General features: G+C 43.4%; 1 protein-coding gene and 1 long non-coding RNA gene across 5 annotated transcripts in view; one reads left to right on the plus strand and one right to left on the minus strand.

Annotated features, from left to right (window-relative positions):
• The window catches only part of LOC141568817 (uncharacterized), a 302,708-nt gene that overhangs the window by 255,147 nt on the left and 30,256 nt on the right, over window positions 1-17,305 (plus strand). The window lies entirely within an intron of this gene.
• LOC141568814 (uncharacterized) lies at window positions 9,931-13,355 on the minus strand. The gene is made up of 3 exons (XM_074319525.1): window positions 13,345-13,355; window positions 10,507-10,660; window positions 9,931-10,407 (listed from the first exon to the last, which is right to left on the minus strand). Exons 1-3 carry the CDS (start codon window positions 13,353-13,355, stop codon window positions 9,931-9,933), a joined length of 642 nt encoding a protein of 213 aa, XP_074175626.1.

The following is a 17,305-nucleotide window of genomic DNA, read 5'->3' on the forward strand; positions in this document are numbered from 1 at the left end:
TGCTGAGGCTATCTGGGGTCTTTTATGGTTCCATATAAATTTTAGTATTATATGTTCTATTTCTGTGAAAAACGTCCTTGATAGTTTGATAGGAATTGTGTTGAATATGTATATTGCCTTAGGCAGTATGGACATTTTAACTATATTAATTCTTCCTATCCATGAACAGTTTAATTTTTAACAGTTTCTTACATATAAAAAAATAATTCATAGTTATATGTTGGTCTTGTAATCAAACTCTCTTATTAATTCTAATAGCTCATCAATAGATTTTTTTGGAAATTTTACGTGCACAGTGATATCATCAGCAGATGACAGGGTTGCTTTTCCAAAGCTGTACTAAAAGACATAAACAGAAGCAGAACCAATTTATGCGAGGCACTTTAAAGGAAAGGAATGGTATCAGACTAGAATGTTCGCTAGCCTGGTTGAGGACTTGTAGAAATGAGTGTTTCTTAAATGGGCGTGTCATAGTCAATGATGGAAATTCAAGGCCAGGAGAGCCGCACAGACCAGGGTGGGCCGAACAACTAGCGCTGCACAGGGGAGTGTCACATTACATCTGAGTCTTTGCTCAGAAAACAACCTTCCGCTATTATTTAACTTCCCTTTTCGACATTCATGCACACAGAAACAACTGCTCAAATAGACTATAAAAACTACAGTTATTATAGTTATACTTGTGACTAACAAACTGGCATATTCGTTTACGGGGATGGATAAAGTTGTTATGCCCCTAGAGGAGGGCTCATCCTTTGTATATAAATGAGATCAGATATCTGAGTCTGCAAGAATGAAATCCAGACCCTCGTAGATGTATCAAAATTATAAGAATCAACTTGAAAGGATTTTGAGAGACAGCTCCTTGTTTTCCTAGGTGAATAGATAATGTAATTTGGTGGCAACCCGTATTATTTTGTTTTACTGTTACACCTTTGAATGCCTGTGGACTTCAGAGAATGACAGAACAATGTCATCAGTCAATCAGTTGTAGTGTTTGAATGAGACAGAGAATTTAGGAACCTCATAGAGACTCAGTAATGGGAGGATTCTGATTGAATTCACTCACAGAGGCTGTGAATCATAGATACAGTATCCCGATACCTGCCAACTGGTTGTTTGATTGATGTCTCGCTACATCCAGTGATGTGATTTCCTATGCGCATGGCAGCCCACACCATTAGCAAACATCTGTAAACAGGATTTCCTATGGGAGCGTCAACCTCCTCTGGGCTCCTGCATCTTTTGCTCATTGGGGTCTCATGTGGTCAGACAGTCAGAATGGCAGTGCCGAGCATTTCCCCTTGTTGTTAGACACCTGTCTCCTGATACTCGGTGCTGCAAAATCATATTCACTATCATCTCTGGTGGATATTTCCCCACCTCATGGAATGCACTTCTAACTCTGCACGGCATTTCCCTGGTGGCTGCATGAATTTTATGATTCTTATTTTTCCCCAAGGCCCCTCTCACTGACCTTGCCAATTAGATCTCTATTGTTAGATGAAGTTCAGAGTAGTTCCTCTAAATATTCTAGATTTACTAGATTCAAGTTTAGTGGAATATAATATCCTTGAAATGTATGGACCTTTGTTATCATTCTTAATTACTTGTGTCTGTGCCAATTTCGATTTTGTAAGATGCTTCTAGTATGCATCATCCATTTCCCATAATAAGTGCCCAGAAAGATTGTTCATCTTTTTATCTCTGATTTTATCTACAACCAAAAGTTCTCTATTGTGGAAGTAGAGGACAATAGATTTTCGTTATGGGATTTAAAACATATGGAAGAGTGCTCGAATTCCTGTTCTGCGACGCACTAGCTCTATATTTAGGGGAAAATATAGTGTGTACTTATGCCAAGTCCTGAGTTGTTTCTCACATGTACTCTGTCATTGTCCCTTACAAATATTTCCTTGTTTTTCCACTACCATCTTACATATTATGTCCACCCATGGATTAATCTGGAAGTGTTTTTTTTTCTCTCTATTTACCCCTTTTTTACTGGGTTAGCCAATCTTCAGTCAGATACCTTCTTGGAAAAACCACGTCTTATATTTTCAAGGGATAGCACAGAAATAAATCTATTCACCAGACTTCTTTTTAGTAGATCATAGTTTCTTGTTTCTTTTTCCTCGATAATCCAAGGTATTCTCTTTTGTTTATCTTGTATACCTGACATAACACAAACTAACCTCACTTTACAAATTACAAACATCCAAAGCAAGGTATTAATGAGAAGCCATATTACATCCAGGGAGAAGAGCACAGTTTAGCACTGACTCAGTGACTAAAGAACATGTGGGTGATGATACTTGGCACAATTCCACTTGCTTTCTGCAAACACTGAATTTATTGTGATACATGAACTTGCAATAACTTAAACTTTATCAATTGATAGCCCCAATCGGAGCTGTTATGCCTGATGGAGAAATTTTACTACAACAGATCAACTTCTGACCTGCAAAAGCAGTGAAAAAGGGAAATAGTCCCAATGAAAAGAACAGTAAGAAGTACAATAGATATATATTTGGAGAAGAAGTTGCCTAAAGAAATGATGTCTGTTAGATTTTGCAACTGGCTAAAGGCCTGAGACTTTGATCTCAGCCCTGCAAAGGGCAAGGTTGGAAGATGAAGAGATTTGAAGAATCATGGAGACGGAGATGGTGTGTGGGCAGAAAGTGCTTCCTCTTTGCCCCACATCATGCCCCCCAGAGAGGATCCACCCCGTAGGACGCACTAGCAGCCAGGAGTTCGGGATAACTCGTCCCGTCTCCCTTCTCAGGTGCCCCGGGCCTGCACAGAGAGCGTGAACAAAGTGGCCACGGTGGCAGGGAACAGGCTGTGTGTGCACCCACAGCACCGGCTCCCTCCCCACAGCGGCCTCTGCTGCATGTGCTCTTGTCAGAATCTGAGAATGGTGTTGAGCCCTAGTCGGTAATATCACTCATGACAATCTACCACCCCACGTGGCGCCAAGTGTCCTCCAAGGGGCCACTTCCACGTGGAAGACAGCAGTTCTCCTTACTAGGATGGCTCGTGCGGCGAGTGGCAGCGGTGTCCCCGTCTGCACTAGTATCCACAGCTCGCAGTGTCATTGCCATAGGGTCCTGGGGACCATCACTTTGGACCAAGGGGCCCATCTCTGATGAGCAAGGTCAGCAATAGGCACGTGACCGTGGGTCTACTTGTCCTGCCGTACATCACACGGCAGAGAAATTGGTGGCCAGATAAAACAATTGGAATGGTCTGTTAGAGGTGCTGCAAAGACACCAACATAAAGGTGACAATAGTGACTGATATATGCTCTTCTGCATGTGGACTACACCTTAATCCAATGGCCATCATACGGTTGAAATATACATAGGACCACATATATCCATAAATAGTAGAAAACGTAGGTTCAGAAAGGGATGTGTAGAAGTAGGAGGGACTGTCACGTTAACCCCCAGTGACATATGTAGGTCTCTGTGCTTCCTGTCCCGCCGTGTCTGTCGGTCTCCTGGATTGAAGCTTTTACTCCTATGAAAGGCACATTTTTGTCAGGAGACATAATCCATTTTACAACTACCATGGGGCCAGTTGGGACTCTTCACATCAGTAGACGAGCAGGCAGAGGAAACAGTTACTATTCGGTGAGGGGTGATTATCATGAGGAGGGAGAGAGCAGGGAGAAGGACCCTGGGTTGTAGGACGTCACTGGAGTGTCCCCTGGTGTGTCCATGCCCAGTGACAGCCTGACCTGAGAGTGACAGCGCCACAGCTCACCAAGGGCCTCGTTACCCGAAGCTCAGGCCTCTACTTCTTTGGGATGGAAATGTCAGTGCCTGGAACAGGAACAGAAGACCACGTCCTGGGTCTGAGTCTGTTCGTTGTTCGCTAGGTGACATTGCACAGGAAATGGTTTTCTTTCTGGAAAATGGAGATAGTAATTGTGGGGGCTCTTATGCTGCTCAGCATGGATGGTACGTATAGTGTGGAATATGTATTTAAATCCCTGTATCGGGAATGCTGTACAATAAATCAAACACAATCTGGATGAATTATGATGTAGAATTTATTAAGAAACATACAGGTAAGACTCCTGCATCTACAAAGACAATTCAAAGTGATCCTAAAAGAATAAAGTCTGTCACAAGAACTATGAGTACATTAATAAAGAAGTGTGGTTATGAAGATTATTGATCAATTATAGAAACCTATGAAAAAGTTATGAAAATTTGTTTTCCTAAGTTACTTAGAAGAGTCCAGTGACCCTGACCTCAGAGTCAAAGCCAGACCGTAACTCCGTACTGAGGACGCACGAAGCTGGCACATGACCCACATACACGGGAGGAAAAGAAGTGGGGAGTCCTCTGCACTCCAGCAAGCTGATTCACAACTTTTAAATAGGCCAAAGAGTCACAGAAACCTTGTTAGCCCAAAATAAGACCTAGCCAGACCATCAGTTCTAATGCGTCTTTTGGGGCTAAAATTATTATAAGACCCATATAATATAATATAATATAATATAATATAATATAATATAATATAATATAATATAATATAATATAATATAATATAATATAATGTACTGGGTCTTATACTAATTTTTGCTCCAAAAGACGCATTAGAGCTGATGGTCTGGCTAAATCTTATTTTGAGAAGACACGGAATTATGCTGCAGCGTGCTGGTTGTCAGCAAAGCCTAGAAGGTGAATTTGTTTCCATAATGGCAAGGCAGTTAGCAGGAGGCGTTTGTGCAGACGGTGGTGCTCTGGCGAGATCAGCAGCAGCAAGGCTGGCAGCAGCTGCACCCGCCATAGCGAATGCACCCAGGCACGCAGCAGCAGGTGGGGAGGTAGCAGGTTCTCTGCACGTACACGGGACAACTGCACACTGGCTGGCAGCAGGGCTGGCAGCAGCAAGTGGGGCGGCAGCAGGGCTGGCAGCAGCTGGACCCACAGCAGCTGGGCTGGCAGCAGCTGCTCACACAGCAGGGACGGCAGCAGGGACGGCAGCAGGTGGTCCTACAGCAGGTGGTCTGGCAGCAGGTGGGGCGGCAGCAGGGCTGGCAGCAGCCTGACCCACAACAGCTGGACCCACAGCAGGTGGGCTGGCAGCAAGGGGAGCAGCACATGGTGTCAGGGGTGGAGGGTGAGTTTCTGTTCAGAGGTGAGTTTCTCAGATTCTGATGTCTCCTTCTGTTCTGGGGCTTTTATACCCTGGACCCCAATATTGGGACCAATAAGCAGGACTTTCCTTGTTGTTTATGTTGTTTTTGTGTCACTGGGAAATTATCACGGAGGAAGTTGTTCCGTTTGTGTTTTGAGGCTTCTGTAAATTTCTGTTTGATCTTTTTCTTAATTGGGAATACTACTTAAGGACCGTTTCCAGAAATGAGACAGTGAGGAATCATCCCCAGCAACATTTCTGGTCATGTGACGTCATCTGGTCATGTGATAGTGCCCACAGGTTTGAGGAAGGTCAGGAGAGTTGTCCTTTCTCAGGTTTGCTCCTTTGGCCGTGTTTAGATTGGGAAGTACCCTGAGAGGTCAGCACTTGACGGGTCTGTGGGAATGAAGCCCTGCGTGAGTCCAAGTCTGATACCTCCGAAAGTCTGGTTCAAGGCTCTAGCATGTGTCTCTCTGTGGCAATCTGCTCAAAATGTGTTTCCCAGGTCTATCAGAGACCTTGGGTAGAGGACAGTTGGCAAATCAGCAGCAAAACAGGAGGATGGAGGCAGAAGCCGTACGTACACTGGGTTTCAGAGCATCAGTCCATTAATGTTCCGTCTCTCGTTCTAGGTGGGTCAGTATCTCAGGTGAGACATCCCAACTTGCGCATAACTTGGTTTTATAAGTTGTGGCAAACAGATGCGATGAGATGACAGCCAAGGTATATTTGAATTTGTGAATCGATACGAGAATATTTCAACAAATGTGGAACATTGTCAAGCATAAATTCTTAAATGTTTATTCTTCCTAAGTCTCTCTCTTTTCTGGCTACATATGTAGGAGTGAGATTGCTGTGTGACAGGGAAAGCATATGGTCAATAGTGGTAGAAAGAAGGAACAGTGTTTCAGGCTCCACTTCCAGCAGTGTCACCTGCTCTTTCTGGTGTTCTGAGCCTTCTGAATTCTGCTGGTATATATCGTTGCTGGTTTGTTTTTTTTAATTGAGGTGTAATTGACATATAAAGTTATATTAGTTTCAGTTGTAGAACATAATGATTTGATATTTGTATATATTGCAAAATGATCACCACAGTAAGTCTAGCTAACATCTGTCATTATCCATAATTATAATTTTTTTCTAGTGATGAGAACTTTTAAGATCTACTGTCTTAGCAACTTTCACTATGCAACACAGTATTATTAATCATAGTCCCCTTTATACAATGCATTCTCATGACTAATTTATTGCATCACTGGGAGTTTGTATCTTTTGGCCCCTTTACCCATTTTGCCCACCCCCACACACTCCACCACTGGCTACCACCAGTGTGTTCTCTGTATTGATAAAATCAGTATTTTTGTTACATTCCACAGATAAGTGAGGTCATTTAATGTTTGTCTTTCTCTGTCTGACTTATTTCACTAAGTGTAATGCCCTCTAGGTCCATGTTGTAATAGATGAAAAGATGTTTGTTTGTTTGTTTGTTTGTTTTTAATTTATTTTTCAAATTTATTGGGGTGACAATTGTTAGTAAAATTACATAGATTTCAGGTGTACAATTCTGTATTACATCATCTATAAATCCCATTGTGTGTTCACCACCCAGAGTCAGTTCTCCTTCCATCACCATATGTTTGATCCCCTTTACCCTCATCTTCCACCCTACACCCCCTTTACCCTCTGGTAACCACTAAACTATTGTCTGTGTCTATGAGTTTCTGTTTCTCATTTGTTTGTCTTGTTCTTTTGTTGTTTTTGGTTTATATACCACATATCAGTGAAATCACATGGTTCTCAGCTTTTTCTGTCTGATTTATGTTGCTTAGCATTATACTCTCAAGGTCCATCCATGTTGTCACAAATGAAAAGATGTTTGTTTTATGGGTTTTTTTCATGGCTGAGAAATATTCTTGTGTGTGTGTGTGTGTGTGTGTGTGTGTGTGTGTGTGTGTGTACAGAGACACGGGTACAGGGTGGTTGGTGCATATATATCCATTGATGTATGTGTGGACAGAGAAAAGGGATCTTGTAGTTCCATACAAATTTTAAGATTTTTTTCTATTTCGATTTGTGCTTGTGACTGTGCACAGCATTTCCCTATTGACTGCATAAATTTTATGAGGCTCATTTTTCTTCAAGGACCCTGTCACTGACCTTGGAAACTGTACCTTTATTTTTAAGATGAAGTTCAGAGTCAAAATATTGTAGATGTTACCAGATTCTGGTTTAATGGAATGAATTATCCTTGAAATCTGCGGCCATATTTTATCATTCTTATCATTTGTGTCTGTGCCAATTTGTAAGATGCTTCTAGTTTGCGTCATCCATTAACTGTACTAGGTTTCAACAAAGATTGTGCAGCTGTTTATCTCTGATTTTGTGTTCAGCCATAAGTTTTCTGTTGTGAAAGTAGAAGACAATATACTTTTGCTATGGGAGTTAAAATATTATGGAATTGTACTCAAATCCCTGTTGTGGCCCTCATCAGCTGTGTGTGTGGGAAAATGTAGACTATACTTACACCAATTATGAATTCATTTCTCACATACGCTGTGTTATCACCCCTTACAATTAAGTGTTTATCCGCTATCATCTTATGTATTATGTCCACTTAGGATTCATCTGGAATGTTTTCTTTCCCTTTTTTTCCTTCTTTTACTGGTCTACAGCCAGTCTACAGTCAGATACCTTGTTAAGAGACCAAAAGGTCTCTTATGTTTTCAACGATGTCCCGGAAACAATATACTCATCACTCTTGTTAATTAATAGAGAATAGTTTCTTTTCCGTTTCTTTTCATCGATAATCCAAGATACTATCTTTCATTTATCTTCAGATCCCAGGTTTAATACAAACTAACCTCAATTTATAAATTGTAAACATCAAAACCAAGGTATTCATGAGAGTCACAGCACTTCTAGAATCACGGAGACGGAGATGGTGTGTGGGCAGAAAGTGCTTCCTCTTTGCCCCACATCATGCCCCCCAGAGAGGATCCACCCCGTAGGAGGCACTAGCAGCCAGTTCAGGATAACTCGTCCCGTCTCCCTCCTCAGGTGCCCCGGGCCTGCACAGAGAGCATGAACAAAGTGGCCACGGTGGCAGGGAACAGGCTGTGTGTGCACCCACAGCACCGGCTCCCTCCCCACAGCGGCCTCTGCTGCATGTGCTCTTGTCAGACTCCAAGATGGAGTTGAGCCCTAATCGGTAATATCATTCATGACAGTCTACCACCCCACGTGGTGCCAAGTGTCCTCCAAGGGGCCACTTCCACGTGGAAGACAGCAGTTCTCCTTACTAGGATGGCTCGTGCGGCGAGTGGCAGCGGCGTCCCTGTCTGCAGTACTATCCACAGCTTGCAGTGTCATTGCCATCGGGTCCTGGGGAGCGTCACTTCAGACCAAGGGGCCCATCTCTGATGAGCAAGGTCAGCAATAGGTACATGACTGTGGATCTACTTGTCCTGCCGTACATTACACGGCAGAGAAATTGGTGGCCAGATAAAACATGGGAATGGTCTGTTAGAGGTGCTGCAAAGACACCAACATAGAGGTGACAATAGTGACCGATATATGCTCTTCTGCATGTGGACTACACCTTAATCCACTGGCCATTATATATGGTGGACTCACATGTAGGACCCCATCTATCCACATGGGTTCAGAAATGGATGTGTAGAAGTAGGAGGGACTCTCACGTTAACCCCCAGTGACATACGTGTGTCTCTGTGCTTCCTGTCCCACCGAGTCTGTCGGTCTCCTGGATTGAAGCTTTTACTCCTATGAAAGGCACACTTTTGTCAGGAGACATAATCCATTTTACAACTACCATGGGGCCAGTTGGGACTCCTCACATCAGTAGACGAGCAGGCAGAGGAAACAGTTACTATTCGGTGAGGGGTGATTATCATGAGGAGGGAGAGAGCAGGGAGAAGGACCCTGGGTTGTAGGACGTCACTGGAGTGTCCCCTGGTGTGTCCATGCCCAGTGACAGCCTGAGCTGAGAGTGACAGCACCACAGCTCACCAAGGGCCTCGTTACCCGAAGCTCAGGCCTCTACTTCTTTGGGATGGAAATGTCAGTGCCTGGAACAGGAACAGAAGACCGCGTCCTGGGTCTGAGTCTGTTCGTTGTTCGCTAGGTGACATTGCACAGGAAATGGTTTTCTTTCTGGAAAATGGAGATAGTAATTGTGGGGGCTCTTATGCTGCTCAGCATGGATGGTACGTATAGTGTGGAATATGTATTTAAATCCCTGTATCGGGAATGCTGTACAATAAATCAAACACAATCTGGATGAATTATGATGTAGAATTTATTAAGAAACACATAGGGAAGACTTCTGCATCTACAAAGACAATTCAAAGTGATCCTAAAAGAAGAAAGTCTGACACAAGGACCATGAGTACATTGATGAAGAAAATATGATGATGAAGATTATTGATCAGTTATGCACCTTTCAAAAAGTTATGAGAATTGTTTTCCCAAGTGACTTAGAGGAATCCAGTGACCCTGGCTCAGAGTCAAAGCCAGACCGTAACTCTATACTGAGGATGCATGAAGCTGGCACATGACCACATACACGGGGGGAAGAGAAGTGAGGAGTCCTCTGCACTCCAGCAAGCCGATTCAGAAGCTTCTATCAGGCAGATGAGTCACAGAAATTGTGGCAGAGAAGCTAGTTTTCAACGAAGTCTAGGAAGTGAATTTGTTTCCAAAATGTCAAGTCAGTTAACAGAAGGAGTTGTGTGCAGTGGTTGTTCTTTGGTGAGGTTATCAGCAGGAACAAGGCTGGCAGCAGCTGGACACACAGCTAGGGCGACAGCAGGTGGTCCTGCAGCAGGTGGTCTGGCAGCAGGTGGGGCGGCAGCAGGGCTGGCAGCAGCTGCTCACACAGCAGGGACGGCAGCAGGGCTGGCAGCAGCTGGACACACAGCAGGGACGGCAGCAGGGCTGGCAGCAGCTGCTCACACAGCAGGGTTGGCAGCAGCTACTTACACAGCAGGGACGGCAGCAGGGCTGGCAGCAGCTGCTCACACAGCAGGGACGGCAGCAGCTACTCACACAGCAGGGTTGGCAGCAGGTGGTCCTACAGCAGGTGGTCTGGCAGCAGGTTGGGCGGCAGCAGGGCTGGCAGGAGCTGCTCACACAGCAGGGCTGGCAGCAGCTGCTCACACAGCAGGGACGGCAGCAGCTACTCACACAGCAGGGTTGGCAGCGGGGTTGGCAGCAGGTGGTCCTACAGCAGGTGGTCTGGCAGCAGGTTGGGCGGCAGCAGGGCTGGCAGCAGCTGCTCACACAGCAGGGACGGCAGCAGCTGCTCACAGAACAGGGACGGCAGCAGCTACTCACACAGCAGGGTTGGCAGCAGGGCTGGCAGCAGCTGCTCACACAGCAGGGACGGCAGCAGGGCTGGCAGCAGCTGCTCACACAGCAGGGACGGCAGCAGGTGGTCCTACAGCAGGTGGTCTGGCAGCAGGTTGGGCGGCAGCAGGGCTGGCAGCAGCTGCTCACACAGCAGGGACGGCAGCAGGGCTGGCAGCAGCTGCTCACACAGCAGGGACGGCAGCAGGGCTGGCAGCAGCTGCTCACACAGCAGGGACGGCAGCAGGTGGTCCTACAGCAGGTGGTCTGGCAACAGGTAGGGCGGCAGCAGGGCTGGCAGCAGCCTGACCCACAACAGCTGGACCCACAGCAGGTGGGCTGGCAACAAGTGGAGCAACACATGGTGTCAGGGGTGGAGGGTGAGTTTCTGTTCAGAGGTGAGTTTCTGTTCAGAGGTGAGTTTCTCGGATTCTGATGTCTCCTTCTATCTGGGGCTTTTATACCCTGGACCCCAATGTTGAGACCAATAAGCAGGACTTTCCTTGTTGTTTATGTTGTTTTTTGTCATTGGGAAATTATCACGGAGGAAGTTGTTCCCTTTGTGTTTTGAGGCTTCTGTAATTTCTGTTTGATCTTCTTCTTAATTGGGAATACTACTTAAGGACCGTTTCCAGAAATGAGACAGTGAGGAATCATCCCCAGCAACATTTCTGGTCATGTGACGTCATCTGGTCATGTGATAGTGCCCGCTGGTTGGAGGAAGGTCAGGAGAGTTGTCCTTTCTCAGCTTTGCTCCTTTGGCCGTGTTTAGATTGGGAAGTGCCCTGAGAGGTCAGCACTTGACGGTCTGTGGGAATGAAGCCCTGCGTGAGTCCAAGTCTGATACTTCTGAAAGTCTGGTTCAAGGCTCTAGCATGTGTCTCTCTGTGGCAATCTGCTCAAAATGTGTTTCCCAGGTCTATCAGAGACCTTGGGCAGAGGACAGTTGGCAAATCAGCGCCAAAACAGGAGGATGGAGGCAGAAACCATACACTGGGTTTCAGAGCATCAGTCCATTAATGTTCCGTCTCTCGTTCTAGGTGGGTCAGTATCTCAGGTGAGACATCCCAACTTGCACTTACTTTTTTTTTTAAAATGATGCAAACAGGTGAGCTAAGATGATAGCCAAGATATATTTGTGTAAATTTATATATTTCAACTATTGTGGAACATTGTCAGCCATAATCTCCTATAAACTTTTCTGCCCCCCTTTCTCGGTTTTCTAGTTAAATATGTAGGAGCGAAGTTGTCATGTCATAGGGAAAGCATATAGTCAACAGTGGTAGAAAGAATAGAATAGTTTTCTAACATTTTACTACCAACAGTGTCACCTGCTCTTCCTGATACTGTGAATTTTCTGAATCTATCGGTATATATATATATATATATATATATATATATATATATATATATATATGGCAGTAGTTTTTTTATGGAGGTACAATTGCCATACGTATAACATTATATTAGTTTCAGCTGTAGAACATAATGATTCAATATTTATATCTATTACAAAATAATCACTACAAAAGTAAGTCTAGTTAACGTCTGTCACCATCCATAGATACAAACTTTTTCTTGCGATGAGGACTTTTAAGATCTACTCTCTCAGCAACTTTCAATACATTACGTTATTAGTAACGATAGTCTCCAATACATTATCAGTAACTATTGTCTCCATGCTGTACATCACATGCCCACGACTAATTTATTTCATACCTGGGAGTTTGTGTCTTGCACCTACTTGACCCGTGTCTCCTACCCCCAGCCACCCACCGCAGGCTCCCAACAACACGTCCTTTGTCTCTATGAGGTCACTTTTTCTTTTTTACATTCTACATATAAGTGAGATCATATGGTATTTGTCTTTCTCTGTCTGAGTTAATTCTCTTAGCGTAAAGCCCTCAAGGTCCATCCATGTTGCTACAAATGGGAAGATTTCCTTCTTTTAATGGTAGAATAATATTTTATTGTATATATATTATATGCCTCATTTTTTTTTCATCCATTCTTACATCAGTGGATACGTACGTTGCTTCCATGTCTTGTCTATTATAAATACTGCAGCAGTGAACATGTAGGTGTATATATCGTTTTGTGTTAGTGGTTTATTTTTCTTCAGATAATTACTCAGAAGTGGAATTGCTGGATCATAAGGTAGTTCTATTTTTAATATTTTTAAGTAACGTTTTTATTTTTCACTGTGACATACAACATGACATTAGTTTCAGGTTTACAACACAGCGATTACACATCTACATAACTCACAAAGCAACCACCCCAATAAAGTCCAGTACCCATCTGATACGCTACATAGTTATTACAATATTATTGACTATATTCCCTATGCTGTACTTTACATCCCTGTGACTATTTTTATAACTGGCAATTTACACATATTCCCCTTTTTCACCTGTCTCCCCATCCCCCTCCCATCTGGCAACTTTCAAAATGTTCTCTGTATCTATGAGTTTGTTTCTGTTTAGTTTATTCATTTATTTTGTTCCTTAGATTCCACATAAGTGAAATCATATGGTATTTGTGTTTGTCTGGCTTATTTCACTTAGTGCAATTCCCTCTAGGCTCATCCATGTTGTTGCAGCTGGCAGGATTTCTGAGGAACCTCCATTCTGGTTTCCATACTTGCTGCAGCCATCTACATTCCCACCAACAGTGCACAAGGGTTCTTTTTTCTCCACATCATCAACATTTGTTATCTTTTGTCTTTTTGTTTATTATCATTGTGACAGGTGTGAGGTGATAGCTCATTGTGGTTTGGTTTGCATTTCCCTGATGCTTAGTGTTCTTTGGCACCTGTCCATGTACCTGTTGGTCATCTATGTCTCCTTCGGCAAAATGACTGTTCAGATCCTCTGCTCATTGTGTAATCAGATTGTTTGGTATTTTGCTATGGAGTTGTATGAGCTCTTTATATAAATATTTTGGATATTAAACCTTTATCAGATATATGATTTGCAAATATTTTCTGCCATTCAAGAGGGTGCCTTTTTATTTTGTTGATGCTTTCCTTTGCTGTGTAGAGCTTTTTAGTTTGATATAGTTCCACTCGTTTATTTTCTTGCCTTTGCATTGGTGCCAACTCTAAAAAATCATTGCCAAGACAAATGTCAGTGTCTGTGTGTTCTTCTAGGAGTTTTATGGTGTCAGATCTTACATTCAAGTATTTAATCCATTGGTCACCCAGGAAGTAAAATGACTGATGCTTTCTCAGTCTCAGCTTCTGCCTCTGCCCCCCTGCGTCGGTTCTGCTGTGCTAAATATGGAAGAGATTGTGCTAAACATCCTGTACGCAGGTGCCCGTGATAGAACTGGGCCACACAGGTGGGGCAGGTTCCCCCAGAGAGATCCCTGTAGAGGTCGAGAGTCAGTCAGGCTTTTGTGGGGAAACAGACTTGGACTCAGCATGGATTCAGCTGTCACCGTGAACATATCAGCACCATGCCCGTCACCACGGGGACACTTCCCATCTAAGCCAGCTGGAGAAATGAAACTGGGGAGGACACGTGCACTGACCCTCATGAGGCATCAGGGACCATCTCATACGACCAGAGTGTGAGCAGAGGAGAACATTGCTGAGGACATGAGCACCTTTCTTTTACCTGAAAATGTTTCTATGAATTATTCTCAATTACAAAACACATTAAACACTTATTTTCTAAAGCTGTGTAACATTTAGGGAACAACTTCCCTTTTACAACTCCCCCAGGGACTATAGAAAAGTATAAACAACAACAAGAAAAGTCTGGCTCACTGGTCCAAGAATGAGCTGGATAGAATGTCATAGTCTATGCCTGGCACTGTGCGGGTCCTTAGATTACTCTACGTAAGCTGACTCCAACTGATTGGTCCACTTTCTGGAGGAACTAACAAGAGGAGGTGGTAGCACCTCTGTTGGCCTAGGGATTTGCCTGGTGGAGGAACTGAGATCCTCATCCCTGAGAGTTCTGAGACCTTGCTCACCGTGTCCTCATCGGGCGACAGCTGTTGTACAGCTGCTCCATTTGCAGTTAACTGGAAATAGGTGTGCCAAGAAAGCCCCCACAAGTTCACCTACGTGCTAAACACATCCGCCCTGTCCCCATCACTCCTTTCTTTGCCTACTGATCGCCTGGCACTAGAAGCTCAAAATGATAAGGTGACAACCGTAGCTTTAGTTCTAATCAGACCCTTACCATGTCCTCTTGAAGGTAAGTTTCCCCTCTTCGAACTGGAACCTCTAGATGCACAGAGCCTACAGTTATGAAGGAGGGAGGCATCAATTCCCTCAAATGGATCACTGAGCATGAAGGTGAATGGGGCAATTCCTCCTTCAACCCTAGGTTTCTGGATTAACGTAGTTTAAGGAGGGACCATGTTGGCATGTTGGGTATCCAACTGTCAGTGTCAACTCAGATCCAGTAATAGACAACATCCAAATATAGGGGTATTCCAGTTTCACCCAAGGATATGGCTGAAGATTGCTTTGGGGAAGGGCTGGAGAGATCAGTAACACATACCCTTCTGTGGCCCTTTGTCCTGGACGACTGGCCTTTCCTTCAATAGGTTATAGGTCTGAGAATTGGCTCAGGTCTGGAACTAGGTGAGGGGGTTATGACTTTTCATTGGGATCATTGACCTCAGCCTTTAGCTCACTTATTCTTAAGCTTTTTTAAATACAAGTGCATGCGAGTGTGTGTGTGCGTGCACACACGGCTGTCTTACTGGTCACCCACATATCCTATTCTGAGGGACACCATGCTCTATTGTCCATGTTGATAGATCCCCGTGGGTCACACATCATTCTGCCCCAGTTGTCTTTCCAAACTTGCTGCCCATCACGTAATTATACCCACTTTACTTCTTATAGTTCAATGCTGCCATCTGGCCTCTGCTAGTCAGGGATTTTACCATCCCCATTGCTGCTAGGGAGCTCGGTTCTGTACAGCACTCCCTACCGCAAGCTCTGACTTTACTGTATTGCTGAATGATGCTGCTGACCTCCTGTTTATTCCTTATTACCTTAGTACATGCTGTACCCCCTGAGCCCTCCTAGGGAACAGTGGCAATCACTCGGGTTTTCTCTCCTTATGATTAGAACTATTATGTCATATCCACTTCTCTGCTCTTTTGATCTCTCTTCATCTGTGTGTTGTATGATGCTAGATAAGATAAAGTTGTCATAAAGATGCAATGAGATGAAGGTACCTGGTCGACAAATAAGGACTTGCTCCCTTTTAACCTCCAATTAGCCTCATTTTACATTTTATCTTGAAATAACTATATATACACAGTAACTTGGGGGGAAAAAACTACAGCAAAGTCCCATGTATACTACATCCCATTTCCTTCAATTGTCACATCGTATATAATTATAGTACATATCAAAACTCAAAAACTGACATTAGTGCAATCCACAGGACTGGGTCAGATTTTACCAGTATTACATGTACTCGTGTGTGTGTGTGTGTGTGTGTGTGTGTGTAGTTCTATGCAGTATTATCATGTGTTCTCTATAGATTTCTGTAACCACCCTGGCAATCAAGATACAAAACTGTTCAGTCTCCCTAAGGGTCCTCCTTTGTAGCCACGTCCACTCCCTCCCACTCATCCATTACCGCTGGCCACCACTGCTCTGTTCTCCATCTCTGTAGTTTTCTTTCAAGTATGTTCTACAAATGGAGTCTTACAGTGTGTAACCTTTGGCCATTGGCTTTTTACACTTGGCATCATTCCCTTGAGATCCTGCAAGTTGTTCAGTATATCAATAGCGCTTCCTTTTCATTGCTGAGCAGTATTCCACAGCATGAATGTATTACAGTTTGATGTGTTCAGCCATTCACCTGTGAAGGACGTCTGGGTTATTTCAAGTTCAGAGTGAGTGAGTGAGTGAGTGAGTGAGTGAGTAGTTAGTATTTTGAAATAATTATTGAGGTTTGCTACTTGAGGGGAACACTTTGTAGTTGCAAGACATACTGTCTAACTTGAATACTCTTCAGTTTAGTAAGTTTGTATCTATTTTCTTCATCCCTTATTCCTTATGGCTTTTTAAAGTTGCATCATAAACCCATCTATTTTCTTTTTGGACTAAAGGGTTCCAATATTTAGTCTTACCTACAAGAAAATTACTCTCTCCTTCTGGGAATCCAAGTGTCACTTTTTTTGATAATCATGCAGTTTATGTCTCAGTTAAATTTTGAAAGGCAGACAGGCATGAAGCAGGTAAAATATGTTGCTAGAAGAGTAGAAATACAGGTCATATTTTATCTCTGTGGCCTACTTAGTTATGCTCAACTTTTAGGGGACGTTGGTGGATTCAACACTAACCAAGAAATAGAGCTGTAAAGGAAAATAATTTTCCCAAAGTTCTATATCTCTTTCCTAAGTCATAATGTATCTCAGCAAGATTCTCACTAGGGCATGTATGGCAGGGTATTTTGTTTTGAGTGAGCACAATGGAACATTGACTATATCCTATAAGAGTAAGTACTGTTAACATTGTGTTTTTACATGACAAAATCTGAGAACAGTTATAAATTTTAAAATATAAAAAGAAACATAGATAGGAAAACAATGAGTAGTCAAGTAAAACGGAATTTTTTAAATAGTCCTACATCCATGGATTTGTAGAACTGAAAGTCACATTAGAGACCCTCCAACCCAATGATTTTCAGTAAGATGTGCCACTGAATGGAGTCCAGGAATAGACCTAAAAACCTATAGGAATTAAGTGCCGGATAAAGGCGGCAGTTTAATCACTATGAAAATAGGGACTATTATAAAAATGGTA

The sequence above is a fragment of the Rhinolophus sinicus genome, linkage group LG15 (genome assembly GCF_036562045.2).
Source record: "Rhinolophus sinicus isolate RSC01 linkage group LG15, ASM3656204v1, whole genome shotgun sequence".
Classification (NCBI taxonomy): domain Eukaryota; kingdom Metazoa; phylum Chordata; class Mammalia; order Chiroptera; family Rhinolophidae; genus Rhinolophus; species Rhinolophus sinicus.

Bases quoted from the DNA above. Each gene is read 5' to 3' on its own strand.
- LOC141568814 (XM_074319525.1), bottom strand. The intron at 10,408-10,506 runs GTGAGTAGCTGC...ACCTGCTGCCAG, and splicing joins CCTGCTGCCAACCCTGCTGT to ACCACCTGCTGTAGGACCAC.